The 20,362-nt window shown below is 45.5% G+C and overlaps 1 protein-coding gene and 2 long non-coding RNA genes across 4 annotated transcripts; all 3 read right to left on the minus strand.

The window, feature by feature from the left end:
- Positions 1-2,399: 2,399 nt before the first annotated feature.
- Positions 2,400-13,211, minus strand: LOC132453290 (nucleolar and coiled-body phosphoprotein 1-like). 2 transcript variants are annotated; one of them, XM_060046119.1, is made up of 6 exons: positions 12,853-13,211; positions 12,418-12,591; positions 12,082-12,155; positions 5,038-5,141; positions 3,299-4,830; positions 2,400-2,918 (listed from the first exon to the last, which is right to left on the minus strand). In XM_060046119.1, the coding sequence occupies exons 1-6, from the start codon at positions 13,043-13,045 to the stop codon at positions 2,803-2,805; spliced, it is 2,193 nt and encodes a 730-aa protein (XP_059902102.1). In that variant the 5' UTR covers positions 13,046-13,211; the 3' UTR covers positions 2,400-2,802. The 2 variants fall into 2 exon arrangements, with proteins under 2 accessions (XP_059902102.1, XP_059902103.1); XM_060046120.1 differs by lacking the exons at positions 12,082-12,155; positions 12,853-13,211 and having other exon boundaries at positions 2,796-2,918; positions 12,418-12,457.
- A 298-nt stretch (positions 13,212-13,509) lies between these two features.
- Positions 13,510-13,901, minus strand: LOC132453388 (uncharacterized). Its single transcript, XR_009524687.1, has 2 exons — positions 13,714-13,901; positions 13,510-13,635 (listed from the first exon to the last, which is right to left on the minus strand). It is a non-coding gene; the product is annotated as an uncharacterized LOC132453388 (long non-coding RNA).
- A 4,184-nt stretch (positions 13,902-18,085) lies between these two features.
- On the minus strand, positions 18,086-18,588 carry LOC132453355 (uncharacterized). Its single transcript, XR_009524655.1, has 2 exons — positions 18,390-18,588; positions 18,086-18,258 (listed from the first exon to the last, which is right to left on the minus strand). It is a non-coding gene; the product is annotated as an uncharacterized LOC132453355 (long non-coding RNA).
- Between the last annotated feature and the right edge of the window lie 1,774 nt (positions 18,589-20,362).

Consider the following 20,362-nt stretch of genomic DNA (forward strand, 5'->3'; position numbering starts at 1 on the left):
GTCAAATTTCAGCGGGCCATCCTCCGCTAATGGGGTTGGATGCGTGGCGAATGTTCGGCAGTCAAACCCCACACCCAACGTTGAGCAGTTGAACAAAGACCCTACGGAGGGTACTGCCTCGAAAGGGGGTTCAGGCTGTGGGGTGTTGGATCTTCCTGGGGAAGGTCAGTGTTTTTCTGAATCCGCCATCGGGCACGTAGGTGAAGGCTACGGACCGTTTATTACGGACGGATTTGTTTCACTTGTAGGTAGTTCAGAGAAGAGGCCGGTAAAGATTTTGCGGGATACTGGTGCTACTGAAACTTTTGTTGTTGAGTCCGTTTTGCCATTCTCAGGGCAGTCGAACACGGGGAATGTTGTGCTAATTCGAGGCATGGGAGTGCAGACTATGTCTGTTCCCCTCCACCATATCGAACTAAGTTCTGATCTGGTGAAGGGGAATGTTGTTGTCGGCGTGTGCCCTGCGTTGCCTGTACTGGGAGTGCATATCATTTTGGGCAACAAATTGGCAGGAGATCGTGTCTGGCCAAGTGGGCCAGCACTACCAATAGTGACCATCGAGCCGTCTCAAAGTTCACAAGGCCGCGGTATATCGTGCAGTTCAAAGCGAGAAACGACGCCACCAAAGTCGGATCAGAGCGAAGGAGAAGATGCTCTTGACGGCAGACATTCTACTGAGCAGAAACTAGGAAGCAGCGATGAAAGTAAATCTGACTCTGAGGAAGAGGAGCAGAAACTTTGGGAGGAGACTCAGATTTTCAAGGGACTCAAAAGACGTCCAGGTGAACAGAGTCCTTCAGGCAGTGAAGCCAGCAACTACAGCAGCAGCAGCAGAAGCCGGAGGAGAAACCAACACAGGCAGAAGAAGGCCGGCTTCAACTACCCAGAGAGCCTGCCGCCTGTCGGAGGCCTGAAACGGAGGCTTGAGGGAAAGCTGGAGTCGCTGAAGGAGGTGCACCGAGCGCGGCAGGCGAAGCTGAGGAGGATGGAGGGGGACGTGGAGAACGCCAGGAGCTCCATGGAGAACCTGGAGGGCAGCGCCTCGGACAAGCGGCTCCGCTTCTACAGGGCCATGACCCAGTACACCAACAACCTGGTGGAGTGTCTCCAGAAGGTGGTGGAGATCAACTTGTTGGAGCTGGAGCTGCACACTCTCCTGGCAGACCAGATGGAGTCACTGTTGGCAGACCGGAGGAAGAGTGTCTGAGAGCAGGCCGCTCACCTGCAGCAGCCCTACAATATTCAGATTCGCCACATACGGGGCGTGGACAACGTTATGGCAGATGCTTTGTCCCGCGCTCCGGAGTTGATGGAGTAGGTGGTTGGTTTCATACATATAGGCATGGGGTTATTTCTCTCCTTCCCTGTCCCTCTTAAAGTGCTTTTCCGGGCCCGGTTTTGCTGTGGGACAGGAGTCTTGGGGGGAGATAACTGGTGGTAGTTGGGTTTTGATGTTTTGGATTGATTGGTTATTGTTTTTATTTTGATCGATTATTTTATGTGGTTGTTTCTTTGGAACAGAATCCCATTTAGGTGGGCTTCTGTTTTAAGGGGGGGGATGTGACGACCCAGTTGGGTCTTTGACCCCGCCCCTGCTGTGTGTGCCTGTGTTTCTTTCCCTCCTGATTAGGAGATTGTCGGCAGGTGTGGGATGGACCGGTGGCAGTATAAAGAGCCTGCCCAGACAGCAGACGTGGCTTCTCCCTCCTCCCAGCATTGGCTTTCCTTTGTATTCACATGGACTGATATTTACATTACCTTTTAGGTTACTTACATTTATACTGACTTGCACCACACTTATTGTTATGTTTATTATATAATAAATTACTTATCATTGTGAAAATAGCGTGGTCTCCCCGGTTCATGTTGCATGCATGGAGCCAGCATGTCACAGTCGCCTTTAGTCTATCAATGAAATGTGCAGTCATTGTTGTGACGGGATCTCGGAGGACTCGGGTAGCTTTACTTCGGCACGAAACTCGGAGCGAAAACTCCGACCCAACAGTGTTCCAAGCACTTTTCTCCGAGCTTAAGGTCCGAACCTCCCGAAAACTCTTGAGCGTTTTGAAGGCAGCATAAGCGACCCATACACTCCCCGACTCCTCCCTTCTGACACACTGCATTATGCCGCTCGCCCGGTTCTCCGTCCATCATTGGCCAGGCAGTGTTTTAGCAGCATGTGCGTGTATGTAACAAATTAACCCATCTGGACTGGTAGTGTTGTTCAGGTTCAAACCACAGCCAAACATGGGATGCTGTTATCCAGGAACGGGGGGGGGGGGGGGGGGGGATATTATACGCTCATCTTGTAAATCATTGACCAAAACATGGGTGGCTCCTTGCCGTCTCATGACACAGGCCCCTGGAAAGCGAAGCAGTGATGCATCAAGATGCGCGTATGAGTAAAACCGTCCTCAGGTGGAACTTTATTAACAGAACTTGACAAACACGAAAATATATATTAAACAATTTAGATATTTTGCTTGAGATGAAAACCTTTAAACTGGGGAGTCTCCAGGTTAGCGTGTCCCTGCACGTGGCCACTGGGGGGAGCTTGTGTCTGGTATTGGCCCCCTGGGGGACACTGCTGTAAGCGTAGAAGAGCTTCAAACCAAATGTGCTAGATTCAATGTATCCGTTGACAATCCTTAAATGGCTAATCCTAAAAATGATTAGTGTTAAAAAGATAATATAGGTAGAAACAAAGCAGTAAAGTCTAAGTAAACGTGGTGTCAAACATTGTGTGAAAACCAACAGAAACAAAGGTAGTCAAGGATCTGCGTTCCTGCGTCAGATGAGAGCTCAGCGGCCCCGTGTTGGGGCGCCCAGGTTCTGGGGCCCCTGCAGGTGCTGTCGTCTTCTCTCCAGCGCCTGCCTCTTTTTGCGCTCGATCTCTGCCTTCGAGCACTTCTTGGGCCCTGAAAGGTACAAAAAAAACCTGTTCAACACCATCACTTAGAGCATCTACTGAGGCAGCCTCAAGAAAACCCCCACTGATGTCCCAAAATCACATACAACGGGTCGGATCCTAGTAGAGAGTTAGAGCAGACAGCCACAGAGGCCAAGTCCAAGGCAAGTGAGCTCAACTCAAGGAATGTAAAGCTGCATGGTGCCGGAGAACCAACCAGTGACAATCAGGTTCAGACAAATTGTGTGTTTCAACTATGGAAGAATTTCACTTTATAACAATGCTTGTGGTGGGATTTTAGTGTGCGGTTGGTCAGTTGTAACTAATGGCTGCTATTATTGCATTATTTCCCTCTGCAAAGAAGGTGAAACAGGACATTTGACAGCTTACCTGTAGGGATCACCTTGACGCTGGGGCTCGGCGGCTTCTTAACAGAGAACTGACCCTTATCTCCAGCTTTGGGTGGAGGTCCTCCTACGTAGCATTGAGAATGGTCCACATTGCTAACTGACAGTGCGTATTTGAAGGACTCCGTGCTGGTGGTCTTGATGCTAGGCAAGGCGTTCCCTGTGAAGGGGTTGGCAGACAGCCCTGATGGCTGCACGCGATCAGGAGGAGAACATTGGGCCGCCAGAGAGGCAGAAGGAGGAGGCGGCGCGCTGGGCGAGGGCTGTTTCGAGACCTTTACAGCCGGACAACCCTTCTGCTGGTCCCCGACCCGGGGGGGAGTTGCCACCCGGGCCGGTCTCTGGGCCGCCTGGCCAGGCTTCTTGTCTAGCGACAGGGGTTGCTTTAGCGCTGCAGGCCTCTCCAGCACCACCGCTTGAGTCTCCAGGTCCTCGCACATTTGACACAGGAGGTCGTCGTCACCCTCCTCGTCCCAAACGGGCTCTGAAGAAAATAACTCGTCCAGGTCTCGGTAGTCGTCGCTGGCCGGCACCACGGGCGGAGTTTCTTGCCCTGGGGCTTCAGCAGAACAGCTGATGGTCGCCATGGCCTGGATATTGGAGGACCTCACCGGTTGGTTTTCTTTCATCTTGTTTGAGGTCATGGGGGTTGTCCGGGCCAAGGTGCGTTTGGCACTGGCGTTGGCGTTGGCGAGGGAGGTCTTGGGCTGCGGGCCGGCAGGGGGACCGGGCAGCGCTCCTCTTGGAGGGTGCGATGGCCTCTGTGTATAGGAGCCCGAGACTGGGGGGTTCATCCTCGACAAAGCCTCGCTCTGCGGTGTGTTTGTCATGGACGCCTGGCTCGCTGCCGCATCCTTCTCATTGAGGCTCAGAGGAATTACATCCAATTTGAAAGTGGTTCTGTTTTTCGGCATTCTGGGCTCCTTCTCTGCCGGGCCACCTTCCCCTCCCAGCCTGCCTGGTGTACCTCTAGAGGGATGCGTGCTGCCAGGGAGGGCCTCATCCCATCTGCTTTGTGTGGAGCAGTACTTTGGCAGGGCAAAGCACGGTGGATTTGGGGTAATTTCCATGACTAAGGTGTCGTTAAGGAAATCCTCGTTCTCCCAGTCGTTCTCCCAGTCGTCATCCAACTGGACCGCAGCTGGACCGTTTTCAGCAGGAGTGGGAATGGGAGGAGTCGCACAGTGTGGGGCCCCGCCTGCCGTCCCGGAGCTGGAGCTCTCCAGGGACCCGAGGCATACCATCTGGATGAGGTTACTGCTGCAGTCTTGCGTCGGCTGGTCAAAGAAATCTTCCATGTGGTAGTCCTGCAGCCCGCAGACAGGGGAGGGGTTCTTGCTGGCCGTCTCTGGCGCTGGTGGAAGGGGGTCCGCCCGAGGGGGTCCTTCCAAGATGTCGTCTGACAGAAGCCCCAAGGCCTGCTTGTGCATTTCCTCCGCCCGTTCCTCGTCTTTCCGAAACATGTTGAAGTCAAACTGCTTGGCCAGTTTCAGCAGATCGTCTACACCGTTGGGCCTGGGGTTCACAGCAAAACAGAACGGGTTACACTGCTCTGTTAGTCATGATGGAACAGAGACCATCGCTCCTGTGGAAACAGATACCCTCGCTCCACCCTAATGCAGAACTGATGTGGAAACAGAGACCATCGCTCCACCCTAATGCAGAACTGATGTGGAAACAGAGACCATTGCTCCACCATAATGCAGAACTGATGTGGAGTACCTTGGGGACTTCCTCTTGGGGTGGTGCTCCTCTGGAGTACAGGGAATAGCAGCGCTTTCAATCCACACCTGCAAAGCGGGCTCCACCACCGCTGGGCGTCCATGCTGCCAAGAGAAGGAAACACAAGGAAAACACCCCGTCCTTACACATACAGTGTATCTGTCCTTACCAACCCCATACACTACTGCTATGGACTATAGCAGGAGTGTATCTGTCCTAACCAGACACTATTGCTATGGACTATAGTCTGTCCTTACCAGACACATAGGCCCAATCCCAAAGTGAGCCCTTAGGACTAAGGACTCACAGACTTATTTGATCTCAGGTGCTAAGTGAGTGAGTGTGAGGCCACATGGGTTCAGATAGGTATATATGGGATTGGGACAGCACGTCACAAGTGCACATGTTACCTTTTACATTTTAATACTTCAGTATAAAGGATGTATTGAATAATTTAGGTGATTATTGGCCTACAGATAGGGCCTACTAAACATGTATCAGAACGGGCTACATTTGGCTGAATTATAAAAGGTATAAGTAGTAGCCTAATACACGGCTCTCAAGTCTCACGCATTCGGCGTGAGACACACGCAATTCGACCCATGCACACTTCGTATTTCTCACGCAGAGAAATTACCAGTGGGCCTATAGCGCCCACCAATTTGCGCGGCTACAGTGGAACAGGTAGGAATCAAATGGGTTCCCCATACGTAGGGTAACCAGACGTCCTCTTTTGCCCGGACATTAGGGTTGGGCAATCGTCTACAAGTTTCCATCGTCCGATAGCGCCCCCTAGCGATCGCCGATAGTCGATACTATGGGGGGCAACCTCATAATAATTTTATAATAATAATTATTTCTATAAAAATAATAATAATCAATTTTTTTCTTAAAAACGATAACGATGGTCTTCCCCTTGGACCAGCGTGAGCCTCCGCTGATTTAAGTTTCGATACGTCGGTGGCGGTGCCGGCGGCGCTGTCATGATGACACACGCTGATGACACACAGCTCGTAGCTGTGTTCGAAATCGTTCCCTATCACGGATATAGTGCACTATATATGGTGCTCGCCATTTTGTGGTGTTGTTCGAATTCTCACTGGTTAATTTCATGCACTATATAGTGCACTTAAAATACCCCAAATTTGAGTGTACATATGATGTTCCCTACGTGTTACTCCCGTATACCACAATGCAATGCGGTCGTGTTTTTCCGGAGGAGAAGAATAAGCTGAATAACCGCGAAAACGAATACATTTAATGATGGAGTCTCCGGCTTTCGTTTAGAAATGTCAACAATTTATTTGGGATTTAACATAGAAAATGTAACATTCAAAATTAATAAGAAAAACCTTGTTCAAGGAAATGTAACATTCAACATCCAGCTTTCCTCGAGAGTGCCCGGTTTGTTTACATGATGTGGGAGCATCTGTCTGCGTCACACGCAAAGCCTTTGAAAAAATAATGATTAAATGGTACATTCTGAGGCTATCTTAGAGAGAAATTCTAGCTCTTGTGGTCATCCTGAAAAACTAAAATACTATCAACTTTTGGTAGACTTGTACAACTTTACCCTGTAAATAAACACGACAAATTTAAAAAATATTGGCTAAACTTTTATTAGGTAGGACAAATCACAACAGCAGCCGTCTGTTCCTGAGACTGCCCCAACGGCTCACTGCCTTGTCAAAATCAAATTGATCAATTGCAGGCCCCTCAATACTGATCCTGAGGAGGTGGTTCAGGGTAGCGTTAGTCATGGTAGACCTCCTGTGCCATGCCTCTATGGAACAAGTTTTGGGGCTCTAGAGTCAATAATGGCGACGCTATAGAAATGTTACTATTGTTGTCGTTTTCAGTTTTGCACTTTGCAGACGGTCCCTAAGCTCGCGGCTGAAAGCCGACTGCTCGTAGAAGCCAATGCAATTCAGTTTTGCACTTTGCAGACGGTCCCTAAGCTCGCGGCTGAAAGCCGACTGCTCGTAGAAGCCAATGCAATTCACCGTTCGCTAAAGACGGCTCGTTTGGATGAAAACTATGTTGTAGCTGGTTCTCTGGGTTACTACACTTTTATTGGGCTAATTCGGCCGTGCAGCTGCCATTTAGTTCCCTGCTACGGGTTCCCTGGTAACAGGGAACCCGTAGCTTTGTGCAGAGAGAACTGGAATGGTCTTGTATACTTGCTTAGCATCTTAGCGCCTAGACCAAAAACCCATTCAAATACATAGTAGCTAGCTAGCTAGCTGCTAATAACTTTAACGTTAGCATGTCGACTCGGTCTGGGAAACTCCAATTCGGATCGGAATATTTTTGGAGTAATCATAAGTTATTTGAGGATCAGACACATTGTCAGGTGGTGGTGTTGGGATATTTTCGCGGAGAAAAGATCGTTTTGAGAAATAGTGTATGTTGTACAGCAGCATGTAAGTACAGATCCAAGTCTGACAGGTTCAGTCGGCATTTCGGTAGGATGGCGCACGCCGGGAGTATCGGGGCGCAGCGCCCCTGTTCCCTTGTTTAGAAAAAACCCTGGACCTGGGCCCTGTACCACGAAGCTCGCTTAGAGGGTTAGCGAGGTATGTTGAGCTCCAAGCCGGGGTTAGTTGTACCACGAAAGTCGATCTCTTTTAGCGTCGCTGTATCACCATGGTGACTTATGCTCGCAACCAAACCTGGTCGGGAGCAGTTTTTCAGCTTAAGGCGGCTGCATGCTTCAGCGTTGGTGTTACGTTGTAGCGCAAAATTTACTCAAAGCAATTCATGCTCCCTTTAGGTTGCGCGTGTTGCCAAGCAATTTACCGCCAGAACAGTAGGTGGAGTAATATGTGGAGTGAAGTTTTTCGTTGAAGACGACCTCGAGAATGACGTCTTTGTCTGTGGGAGTCGTTGGTTTGTTTATGTGCCAGATCGTGTTCTCCCCATACACAGTGAATGATGGCAACAGACAGAGGAACAGGGGTGATGAAGTTGTTGATCATTGGGGTTGTATAAATGTGCATATCTCTCTACATTTTAAAACGACATAATGTGTTGGCAGCAAAGTTAACTTCACTTCACGTTAATGATTTTGTATATGAGCCTGCCGGCCGGGTTCCATTCTATCAAACCACCCACCCTCCTTCCTCCTACGGCAGCGTTTCTCAAATTGAACCATGAAAAGGAGATTTTCATGGTATTGGTCGAAGACTACCTAAGTGAAGCCTATATGGTGTATTTGTGTGTGGGCGTCGTCGTCGGCTGTTTATAAACCGCCTCCCAGTCATGTTCTACACATTCAGTGAACTATGGCAGAGAAATGTGATACTCCAGACAGGAAGTAGTAAGCAGACCAATCACAGCCTTGCAGGCTGCGCGGCTCGCGTAAAAGCTTACGTAAAAAATGACGCAAGTCTAGAAAAATCGCCCGACGCACGCAAGACGTGAGAAGTCGCGCAAGGGGTGCGCAAGGGCGCGCAAGGGCGCGCAAGGGCCTCTTGCGCTTGCGCTTACGTAACTGAGCATAAATCGGCCTTTAGTCTAGCCGGAGATCGGCCACTTAAATCGGCGTGCGCAGCTTCCTAGCCCCTCCTCTGACAATGGCGTCACCATTTGTGGCTGTTCCCGTGGACCCCGGCGCACTTCTCGTACAGGCGTCTCTCCGGAGACAGAGGGTTTTACAGGACAGAACCGATCCCTTGGCATTGTCTGACGATATTCAGATTTCAGACTTTATTGTCATTGTGCAAACAACGAAATTGGGGTTCTTCATGAGAGATACAGATTCTCATCAGAGGGTGTTCGTTAGTTGATCGTCCTTTTGGACCTTATGTAGACAATGATTACTGTTGTGCATTGTGTCTCCGTGACAGTGAGCTAGAGTGGAGGTAGCGCGTCAGTCTTGAATTTCTGCGCGGGGGGTTCGACTCCCAAGTGATGCAAATTTATGTGAAGCATTAAAAGTTCTAATTCTCATGCATATGGAATACTTATTCACTAAAGCTTATGGAATTATGTTTTTGTGCTTATTTCGAACTTGAACCCATATTTTCAAGGCCGTGATGGCACCACATCTATGGGGGTAAAATGCATGATGATAGACCGGCAAATTTGAACCCCGGTCGCTGGCGTTCGGGTCTTATACTAATCCACTACGCTACAGTCGCTACCTCTCAGCGGTCGAAAACATGCGATACATTTCTTAAATAGGGTGTATTTAAAGTGAATTCCCTAAATGATAGAATAAGGCAGGATGGACGTTGCTTATGCATTTTTAAATCATCATCATTCTATTTGGATTAATGGCGAACAATTCTGCATTTGGCATAGTTATTTTACAGACAATATGCAGAATCTTTTCACTTATACTCGTATAGACTGCTTGATCTATCGTAAAGGTGAGAAAAATGACGCAAAAAACGCCCCTTTCACGTGAACGCGCACTGAACCTAAAGCGGAAAACCTGGTTCAACTAATTGAATCTAAAGTGAGCTTCGTGGTACCATTTAACTCTGATTGCGAGTTGCGGGTCTGTCGAGCCAGGTTTTCCGAAGAAAGCCTGGGTATGTTCAGCGAGCTTCGTGGTATAGGGCACTGCTGTATGTAATTTGGTTTTCTGGCACCGCCATAGCGGCGCCCAATCAGCGAACAGAGGGCGTGTCTGAGAACAATGACGATAAAGTCGTGCGCCAGTTTGAGTTGTTGTTGTAGGTCGGTAGTTGATTTACAATGTGCAATTTTTCCCTGATAAATACAATTTGACGAACAAAACCTGCAGCTGTCGTTGACGGACATTTTCGTGCAGACGGGCAAGGTGTTTGGTTTGTGTACAACCTGCGCGTGATTCCCGGCGCATGACATACGTCACAACCAAACGTTAGCGATTTACAATGTGCAATTTTTCCCTGATAAATTAAATTCGACGAACAAAACCTGCAGCTGTCGTTGACGGACATTTTCGTGCAGACGCGCAAGGTGTTTGGTTTGTGTACAACCTGCGCGTGATTCCCGGCGCATGACATACGTCACAACCAAACGTTAGCGATTTACAATGTGCAATTTTTCCCTGATAAATACAATTTGACGAACAAAACCTGCAGCTGTCGTTGACGGACATTTTCGTGCAGACGGGCAAGGTGTTTGGTTTGTGTACAACCTGCGCGTGATTCCCGGCGCATGACATACGTCACAACCAAACGTTAGCGATTGGTTATGGCAGATCCAGAGTGTCACTGGGCAGATCCAATAATTTTAAACTTCAACAGACACCCGCCTTCAAGTGAGTTAACGTTTGTCAATTGATTAGGTCCAGACTCAGAACCAGGCTACTCTCCTCTCGCAGCAGTGAGTGAATACGGCAGGTCAGCGCTACATAATGTTTTCCACCTGTGCCAGTTAATTTCAATTAGAATTTGCGGGGCTTATTAAGTTGTAAAAGTAGCTACCACAGCGCTGTTTTTCAAAAGAAATAAAATAATAATAATAATTATTATTAATTATATTAAAAAAAAAGATCGCCTTTTTATCGGCAACTTCAGACGATCGACGATGGAATCCGACTATCGGCCCATCCCTACCGGACATGCCCTCTTTTTGAGCCTTTTAAAAAAATGTGTCCGGGAGGAATATCAAAATCATCCTAGATTTTATTACAAAGCCCCATACATGTTCACTTTGACTTTGCGTTGCATTTCTCTGGGTCGTTCACAAGCTAGTTAGGCTACACCCCTCCCCTACTCAGTTCTGTTCGCTTTGCATTGGTGGAAGTGAGTAGGGGGAGAGGTTAAGTAGAGCCTTCAGATTGGACGGTTTGAATTTAGAGATACCGTCATGTTTTGTATTTATTTTTTTACCATTACTGTTTTTTTTAGGGACAAACATAACATTTCTCCTACAGGGGATTGATAAAGTTCTATCTATTGAACAGAAAGAAACACTTGGTCATACTTTACCACAGCATTTATTTGGCCTACTGAATGCAACAGATATATTTTAAGCATTGCACTGATTGCCACATAAATATATATTTTTGCACGTTTGCAACATTCAAAATTTCAGGGAAAAGTATATGCCTCTACTGGTATTGCATAGGCCACAGGTGTAAGTGTTTAAGGGTCAATAATGCTTACTATCATACATTAGTCACCCCCCCCCCCCCCCCCCCCCCCACCGACAAAATCTCACACTGAAATCAGTTCAAAACTTGAGAGCCCTGCTAATATGAATAGCCGATTGGGAGCAAAAAAGCTGGCTCTTGTTGGTGAGCTGATCCAAATGATCCGGCTCACTAAAATAAGGCCGAAATTCCCATCTGATCGCGCATTGACAGTAGCGTCGTCTTGTTGTTTACCTTCCTAATGTCCGGATTTCCCTATGGTCTACGTGGTAAACGTCACAACGCTTTGAACTGTGGGTAATTCCCTTAGGTAAAGTCTGCACTGATGTGGACTCACGGAAAGGGCTCATTAAGTGTGGACTCAAACCCTCACGCCCCTTTGGAATTCGACATTGGGACAGCCCTAAAGCCTTAATAATTTCGCGAGAACGTCCAATAAAGTCTGTGAGTCCGGACATTGGGATTGGGCCTATCTGTCTTTACCAGACACATACATTACTGCTACGGACTATAACAGTAGTGTCTTGTGGACTATAGCAGAAGTGTAGTGTGGACTATAGCAGGAGTGTAGTGTGAACTATAGCAGGAGTGTAGTGTGAACTATAGCAGTAGCATAGTGTGAACTATAGCAGTAGTATACTGGGAACTATAGCAGTAGTATACTGGGAACTATAGCAGTAGTATAGTGAGAACTATAGCAGGAGTGTAGTGTGAACTATAGCCGTAGTATAGTGTGAACTATAGCCGTAGTATAGTGTGAACTATAGCCGTAGTATAGTGTGAACTATAGCAGCAGTATAGTGTGGACTAAAGCAGGAGTGTAGTGTGGACTATAGCAGTAGTGTGATGTGGACATAGCAGTAGTGTTGCGTGGACATAGCAGTAGTGTCTTGTGGACTATAGCAGTCATGTACTGTGGACTACAGGGACTGTAGGGGGGTGACAGAACCAACCATGGGAGCTATTCTGCGGACAATTTCTGAGATTCCGATTGCAGCCCCCGCTGCACGGCTCTTTCCTTTTTTCCCTGGATAAACAAAGCATTCAAAGTGAAGGGGCTATGCATGTGGTTCAATGATCACATTCACAGATCAATCAATATAATGCAGTGATTACATAGAATCAAATCATACATAAACGTAGCCATAAAAATAAAGAAAGGGTTTGGATGTATTTTGGATTACAAACATTTGTATGGCAGGATATCGTACCATAACATTTTTTAATTTAAATAGACCCGAATATTATTTTATTCATTCAATAAACATTAATCAGTTAACAGTGTTTACCTGGCCTGACAGGGGAGGGAGAGTTAGCATCCCAAACAATGTCCTGTTGAAACTCCCCATCATTGTTTGGGGATTCGACACAAAAGACAGTGTCATATTTAGACCGGGCCATTCTGGTTGGCGTATTGAATGCATGAGGTGGTTGGGCCCAGACGTGTCTGTGTTTGAGGGGAGCTGTGAATATACAATTTAAAAGGGTTTTATTAACATGAAGGCAATAACTGTTCTTATCGTTTAGCCTAGGCTTTTTGAGGGCCATCCGAACTGTTGCAAACGCATTGTTATAAACGTGTAACTGCGCTGTACCACTTCGGTGAGTAAATCACCCACACTAACTTATACAAAGTAATGAAGAAAATCAAACTACTCCCAACAATCATCGGAAACAACCGACTATGAAACAGGAAGGATCGAAGGTCACATGAGCACACCGACCTGTCTCCCGGGTCTCCGGAGCGTGGGTGCCCGGGGACGTCTGGCTCAGTATTCTGGAGGTAGCCCCCCCCGGGGACTGGGGCTTCTGGTTCGGGGTTCTGGAGCTCCTCCTCAGCCGGTTGGCCCTGGAGGTCGGCCCCTCCGGGGACAGGCTGTGGACCGGCGGTTGAAGGTCTGCTGGAGCTCGGTCCATGACAGACACCCAGGAAGTCTCCAGCTAGGAAGTCTTCAGCCGCTACATACGGGTCCGCCAAGGGCAATGAAGTTAGCATCAATTGCGATTTAGGTAAAGAAAATATGCTGTTTTACACTGGAGGGAAGTCCAAATCTACCGCCATGTTGTTGTTCCCGGCATGCAATTCTTCTTCTTCTTCTATTTGGTTTTATTGGCGGTTGGCAAACAAACATGTGCATTACCGCCACCTACTGGTTTCTTTATGCATCTTTATTTACTATTGTAACCCTGAATTACCCGGATTTCATATTTTCTTTATCAAATTTGTTTCTTTTAAATATCCAAATACGTGCCTATAGCATCTATCTCCTGACATTTTCCTTAATATATTCTCTAACTCATATCTTTCTTTAATTTCTGCCAAATTATCCTGCATTTGTCGTCTCTCTACTTCATACTTTCTACAAATGTTCATTACATGATCTACAGTTTCCTGCTCCTCACAATGATCACACCTCCCTGTGTCATGTTTTCCAACCATAAACAACGATGCATTTAGCCCTGTATGTCCAAATCTTAACCGTGATATTACGGTTTCTTCCCTTCTGCTCCTTCCTGTTCCCCTAGCCTCTCCTACTTTCCTCTGAATTTTATAAAACCACCTTCCCTTCCTCTCCTCCTCCCACCTCTTCTGCCATTTCTCCTTCATTTTCCTTTTAATTATGTTTTTACCCTCCATCTTGCTGATATTTATGCGTAATTCAATTTCTTCACATTTTGTTGCCTCTTTTGCCACCTTATCTACCACCTCATTCCCTCTCACTCCAATATGTGCCGGTACCCACACAAACACCACTGTTATACCCATCATCTCTATTCTCCAGGCTCTGGAACTCCCTCCCCCCACACATAAAACAGTCAGACACCATTACAACCTTCAAGTCACAACTCAAAACTCACCTGTTCAAACTCGCACACAACGTCTAACTGATCACTGTTTTTTATTTTTTTTTGTTTTGTTCTGTTTTGTCTTGTTTTTGTTTTATTTATTTCTTATTGCTTATGTTTATTTATTTATTTATCTTTTTCCACAATGTCTTGTTTTTTAAAAAATTTGTATGATGACTATATGCTCTGTAAGGTGACCTTGGGTGTTTTGAAAGGCGCCTCTAAATTAAATGTATTATTATTATTATTATTATTCTATATAAAATCTGTTTTATCTCTATTAGAATGTCCGGCCTGCTATCTGACTTACTGCTCTGTAGACTGGTTAGAACTGAACTTGTGTCCGAACATATTGTTACTCTTACTGGTCTAATTTCCTCTACCCAATGTATTGCCAATAATATTGCAATCATTTCTGCTGTATACACGATACTTCATCATTGACCCTTTTACCCACCCACACCTGAAATTCTGGGACCCAAAATGCTACTCCTACTTTACTTTCTGCACTCTTTGATCCATCTGTATATATCTTTACATAACCATAGAATTTATCAATATACTCTTGCACACTTATGGCATTACAAACAAACTCTCTATCTTTATTTTTCCTTTCTAGAATTGTCAGATCTACTGTAGCATCTGGAAGAATCCAGGGTGGGAGTGCTGATATTGGTACTGTTGGACTAAACTGTATCTTTTCAATTCCAATTTATTTTGCCCTCTGCACTGCTGTCCAACCAAAATTCCTAACTTCCTTTTTCTCTTTTTCCCAACTAGGTTTTAACGTGTCTTGCGCTGGATGGTCCTTGCTATGTCCTTGTAAATGCACCCAGTATGTCAGTGACAATTGCAGCCTTCTCAAATCAATAGGCATGACCCCCATTTCTACCTGCAGCGCAGCTATAGGTGTTGTTTTAAAACCGCCTGTACATAAACGCAATGCCTGATTCTGTATACCTTCCAGTTTCTTCATATGTGTCTCTGCTGCTGCCCCATATACCACACTCCCATAATCTATAAATGCTCTAATTAAACCATCATATATACCCTTTAGTGCCACTCTATCCGCCCCCCACTCTTTTCCAACTAGACACCTCATTATATTTACAACCTTTTTACATTTGTCCACAACCTTCTGAATGTGTATATTCCATGTTAACCTTTCATCAAACCACATTCCTAATAACTTAAAGTGTTTTACTCTTTTTAGTTCTTGTTTATAAAGTTTTAATTTAATCTCATCTCCCACTCTTTTCCTGGTGAAAAACATTATGTTTGTCTTCCCTACCGAAAACTTAAAACCCCATTTATAAGACCATTCCTCCACTCTATTGATTGCCTCCTGTAATTTTTTAACAATGAATTTCATATTTTTCCCCCTCTTCCATATTGCCCCATCATCTGCAAATAATGAAAAACCCATACCACTCTCTATTTCTTCAAAAACTTCATTTATCATAATGGAAAATAATAGTGGACTAATTATGCTCCCCTGTGGTGTTCCATTCTCTATTTTAAATTTCCCTGACAAGCTTTTTCCTACTCTCACCTGTATTGATCTCTCAGTTAAAAAATCTTCAATCCATCTGTATATTCTCCCTTTAACTCCCAACTTCCTTAATCTAACTAATAATCCTTCTACCCACATCATGTCATATGCCTTCTCAATATCAAAAAACACAGCTACAACACTTTCCTTATTTATCTGTGCCTTTCTGATCTCATGTTCTAGACATATGGTTGGATCCATAGTGTTCCTCCCCTTTCTGAACCCACTCTGATACTTTGACATAAATCCTTTACTCTCCATATAGTATGTTAATCTTTCATTTATCATTTTCTCCATTATTTTACATATATTCGATGTTAAGGCAATTGGCCTATAGTTCTCTGGGTTAGAACTGTCCTTCCCTGGTTTAGGTATTGGTACAATAACTGCCTCCTTCCAACTTTCTGGTCATTTACCTTCCTTCCAAACTCTATTGTATAACTCCAATAATATTCCTTTTGCTGCTTCACTTAAATTACTTATCATTATATAACAAACCTGATCCTTTCCTGGTGCGGTCATCTTTGTTTTCCTTAATGCACGATTCATTTCTGTCATTGTGAAAGTCTTATTAAGCAAATCTTCATTTTCTACCTCATCTTGCATCAACACTTCATACTCCACTAAAGTAGCCTCCCTCCCTCTTTTTCCCTCTTCACTAATATTTTCTGAACTATGAACTTTCACAAAAGCCTTTGCTAACATCTCCCCCTTTTCTTCTTCCTTCATTGCTATTGTTTCCCCTACCTTCAAAACTGGATATCCATATTCTCTCTTAACCCTGTTCATCTTTTTAATCATGCCCCAAATCTGTCCCAATTCCGTTTCCCGTCCCACCGAATTGCAGAAAATTCCTCCAACAAGTTTTCCTTGCATTTTTAATAGTTCTCCTTACATTTGCTTGACTTCTTTTATATTCAATAAGGTTCTCAAACCTATGGTTTCCCTTTAGCCTTCTAAATGCTTTATTTCTACTCTTGATTGCTTCACTACATTCTTTGTTCCACCATGGTACCATCCTCTTTTTCCCTTTTCCTTCTTTCCTCTTAATTGTTCTCTCAACAGCCTCTAATATAACTCTGCACACATTCGTATTTAGCTGGTCAACATCTTCTCCTATCTCAATTTCTAACATTTCTTTCTCACTTATTTCCTTAAATAGTTCCCACTCTGCATTGTGAAAGTCCCAATTCATCACTCTTTCTAGATTGCACTCTTCAATTGTCAATTCTACTCCAATGATTATAGGATAGTGATCACTTCCAACAGTCGTTTCTTTCCTTACTTCCCATGAACATACTCCTGCCAGTGTATCTGTTACTAGTGTAAGATCTAACGCTGACTACACTCCATTGCTTACATTTATTCTTGTCCCCTCCCCATTATTTAAACAAACTATTCCCTTGTTGTCCATTAATTCCTCTATCACCTTCCCATTATCATCATCTTTCCTTCCTCCCCATAACGTGCTGTGTGCATTAAAATCTCCACACCATATAGCATTTTGCCTTTGTCCTACCCTCTCCAATTCCTCCAACTTCATTTTCTTACATGGATTGTACAAATTGATAGTCATTTTCCTTTTATTAACCCAGATTTCAATAACAATTATCTCTAGACTAGTTTCATAATTCATTGGTACTCTTTCATACAATATTCCTTCCTTAATAAACGTTGCACATCCCCCTGCCTGCCGCTCATTCCTATCCAGTCTAACTGAGTTGTATCCTACAATTTTAAAATCCAAGTGTGATTTCATCCATGTTTCTTGTATACAAATGATTTCTGGTTTAACGTCTAATTTCTCTATATATCTCTTAAATTCTTGCCCATTCGATATCAGGCTTCTGGCATTCCACTGCAGAATAAGGAACACCATAATTATACTACTTAGTAACCCCTTCATTTCTATTGATCTCATCCTGTACCATCTCTCCCGTTACATCCTTTATGTCTAAGTATTCCCTTGCTGCCTCCACAACAATCTTTATCCGATCTGACCTTGTATTTTTGTCGTGCATAGCTAGATTTATGACCTTCGCCATGAAGAATACAAAGTTAGCCTTATCCACAATCAAAGTGTCCTTATTCACATCACATTGCAAACCTACTGGCTTTAAAGCTTGCTGTGAATACTGAGAGGGTTCAACAACACCCACACTTGCACCACCTTGTCCTTTTACTTGTTTGATTGTGTCTGCATATGTTTCTTTATTCTGGACTTTATATTTCTGAACTTCTTTTGCTTTAATCTGTGCTTCGCATCCTTGATATGCAGCACTGTGATCCCCTCCACAATTGCAGCATTTAGCTTTAGCCTCTGCCTCGCATTTACCGTATTCATGTTCCCCTGCACATTTGGCACATCTTGGCTTTGCCCTACATTGTCCTGCTATATGCCCAAACCTCTGGCATTTAAAGCACCGCAATGGCCTGGGAACAAATTCTCTAACTGGGTAACTCAGGTATCCAATCGTAACCTTATCCTTTATTGCCCCTTCAAACTGAATAAGCACAGACAAACTGTCCACTATTTTCCCCTGGTATCTAGTGGACAACCTTTTTTCAACAGTCACTTTGGCTCCCTTGATTTCTTTCTGCAGTTCTTCAATACTTAAGTCTATTGGCACTCCGGTTATCACTCCACGTATCTTACGATTTATACCAGGGATATGACTTTTGATTCTCACTTCGTTCAGTGTACTCATTTTCAAAATCTTTTCATGCTGATCTTTGTTAACAGTTTCTATTAACATCCTTCCTTTGCTCAAGAACCTTGCCTGTTTGACCGAACCAATCTCATTTCTCATAGCTTTCGACAGTTTGACTGGGTGTAGCTTGCTACTAGATATCTCTTCAAACTCCACAATCACTTTCCACACTTCTCCTTCCTCCTTCCTCCTTGCTTTTTTCGACTCATTCTGCTTTTCTCTGTCACTGTCACTCATCTCAGAACACCTTCTTGTTCTATTTTTTTTCCTACTGGTCACGGGATTCCAAATTTCTGCATCTGAATCATCATACTTCATATCATCACTAACAATACCAGACTTCACCATCCTCCTTCCCACTAGTGTCCGTGCAGTGTCGTAGCCCGGTTTCCCGACTAGACCTCCTGACCTCGGACCGTCCATCTCCGCCCCCAAATCTGCCATCTCTCGTCCAGTCACAGTCCGAGTCCGATCAGCGGGTCCAAACACACGCCTCATTGGTCCAGCCGGACGTCAATGACCGAAAAACCCCCAACTCGAGAGTCCGTCCGCGTCTCCACCTGCTTCTGTCAGAACCGGATCCGGCATGCAATTCGGCGACGATTTGAGAGACGTCAGCGATATTAGGTCCACAAAGTGGCCTCACACAAAACCTTATCAAACTTCTTCAAGAAATGTTTTAGTTTTCTTTGCATGAAAAATGATCATTTAACTCCACAAACAACATATGTGTAATCCAGGGCATATAACGACTGCGACCAGAAAATAATTACTTTCTCTCCATTGAAACCCATTCATATTTTCCGATCTCATAGGTCACATGGGCTCTACCGGACGGTATGTGACTTACGCCTCGTTTCCACATACGTACATTCTCGTATGCGATCCAACCGTCTCCGACCGAAAGTCCATTCATTCCTATGTGATTCTCCGTAATGTCAGTTTTTCCTCCGAGACTCCTCCCCTCCGTAAAATTTCTGTCCGGTATGTCCGTAATATACGTTCAAAAAATTTAACTTTCGCCGTCGTTTTACGGAGATACCGTATGAAAGTTTTTATGTTTTTCACAAAACTTGTAAGTACCTGGCAGGCCAAACTCCTCACCGATCTCTTTCCAAGCCTGGTTGGTTTTGTTTTTATCTCTGTATATGTCGATCCTTATGTTCCAAAGTACCGGTCTCCTAAAAACTGCCATTATCATACGCTCCCACATCTTTTGTCTCATCTCATTTTCGTCCGCTTATCCGGGGTCGGGTCGCGGGGGGAGCAGCTCAAGCAGGGGGCCCCAGACTTCCCTTTCCCGGGCCACATTGACCAACTCTGACGGGGGGATCCCGAGGAGTTCCCAGGCCAGTGTTGAGATATAATCTCTCCACCTAGTCCTGGGTCTTCCCCGAGGTCTCCTCCCCACTGGACGTGCCTGAAACACCTCCCAAGGAAGGCGCCCAGTGGGCATCCTTACCAGATGCCCGATCCACCTCAGCTGACTCCTTTCTAAGTAAAGGAGCAGCGGCTCTAATCCGAGTTCCTCACGGATGGCTGAGCTTCTCACCCTATCCCTAAGGGAGACGCCAGCCACCCTTCTGAGAAAACTCATCTCGGCCGCTTGTACCCGCGATCTCGTCCTTTCGGTCATCACCCAGCCCTCATAAACATAGGTGAGGATAGGAACGAAGATCGACCGGTAGATCGAGAGCTTTGCCTTGTGGCTCAGCTCTCATTTCGTTACAACGGTGCGGTAAAGCGAACGCAATACCGCCCCCGCTGCTCCGATTCTCCGGCCAATCTCACACTCCATGGTACCCTCACTCGCGAACAAGACCCCGAGGTACTTGAACTCCTTCACTTGGGCTAAGGACTAATTTCCTACCCGGAGTAAGCAATCCATCGGTTTCCTCCTAACATCTTTTGTCCGTAAATAAATTCATGCCCGTACGTAAAACACTAGCGACTCCTTCCGTAAATTTACGGAAGCACGGATACGAAAAACATACGTATGTGGAAACGAGGCGTTACACCGGGATCCCACCGGACGCGTATGCGCCGCGGAACGGCTGCGCAGCGGAACGGCTGCGTCCTCTGCCCTGCGTCCATTCCTACCGGGCGCGTAACGGCAGCGTAGCG

The sequence above is a fragment of the Gadus macrocephalus genome, chromosome 3 (assembly GCF_031168955.1).
Source record: "Gadus macrocephalus chromosome 3, ASM3116895v1".
NCBI classification, from domain to species: Eukaryota; Metazoa; Chordata; class Actinopteri; order Gadiformes; family Gadidae; genus Gadus; species Gadus macrocephalus.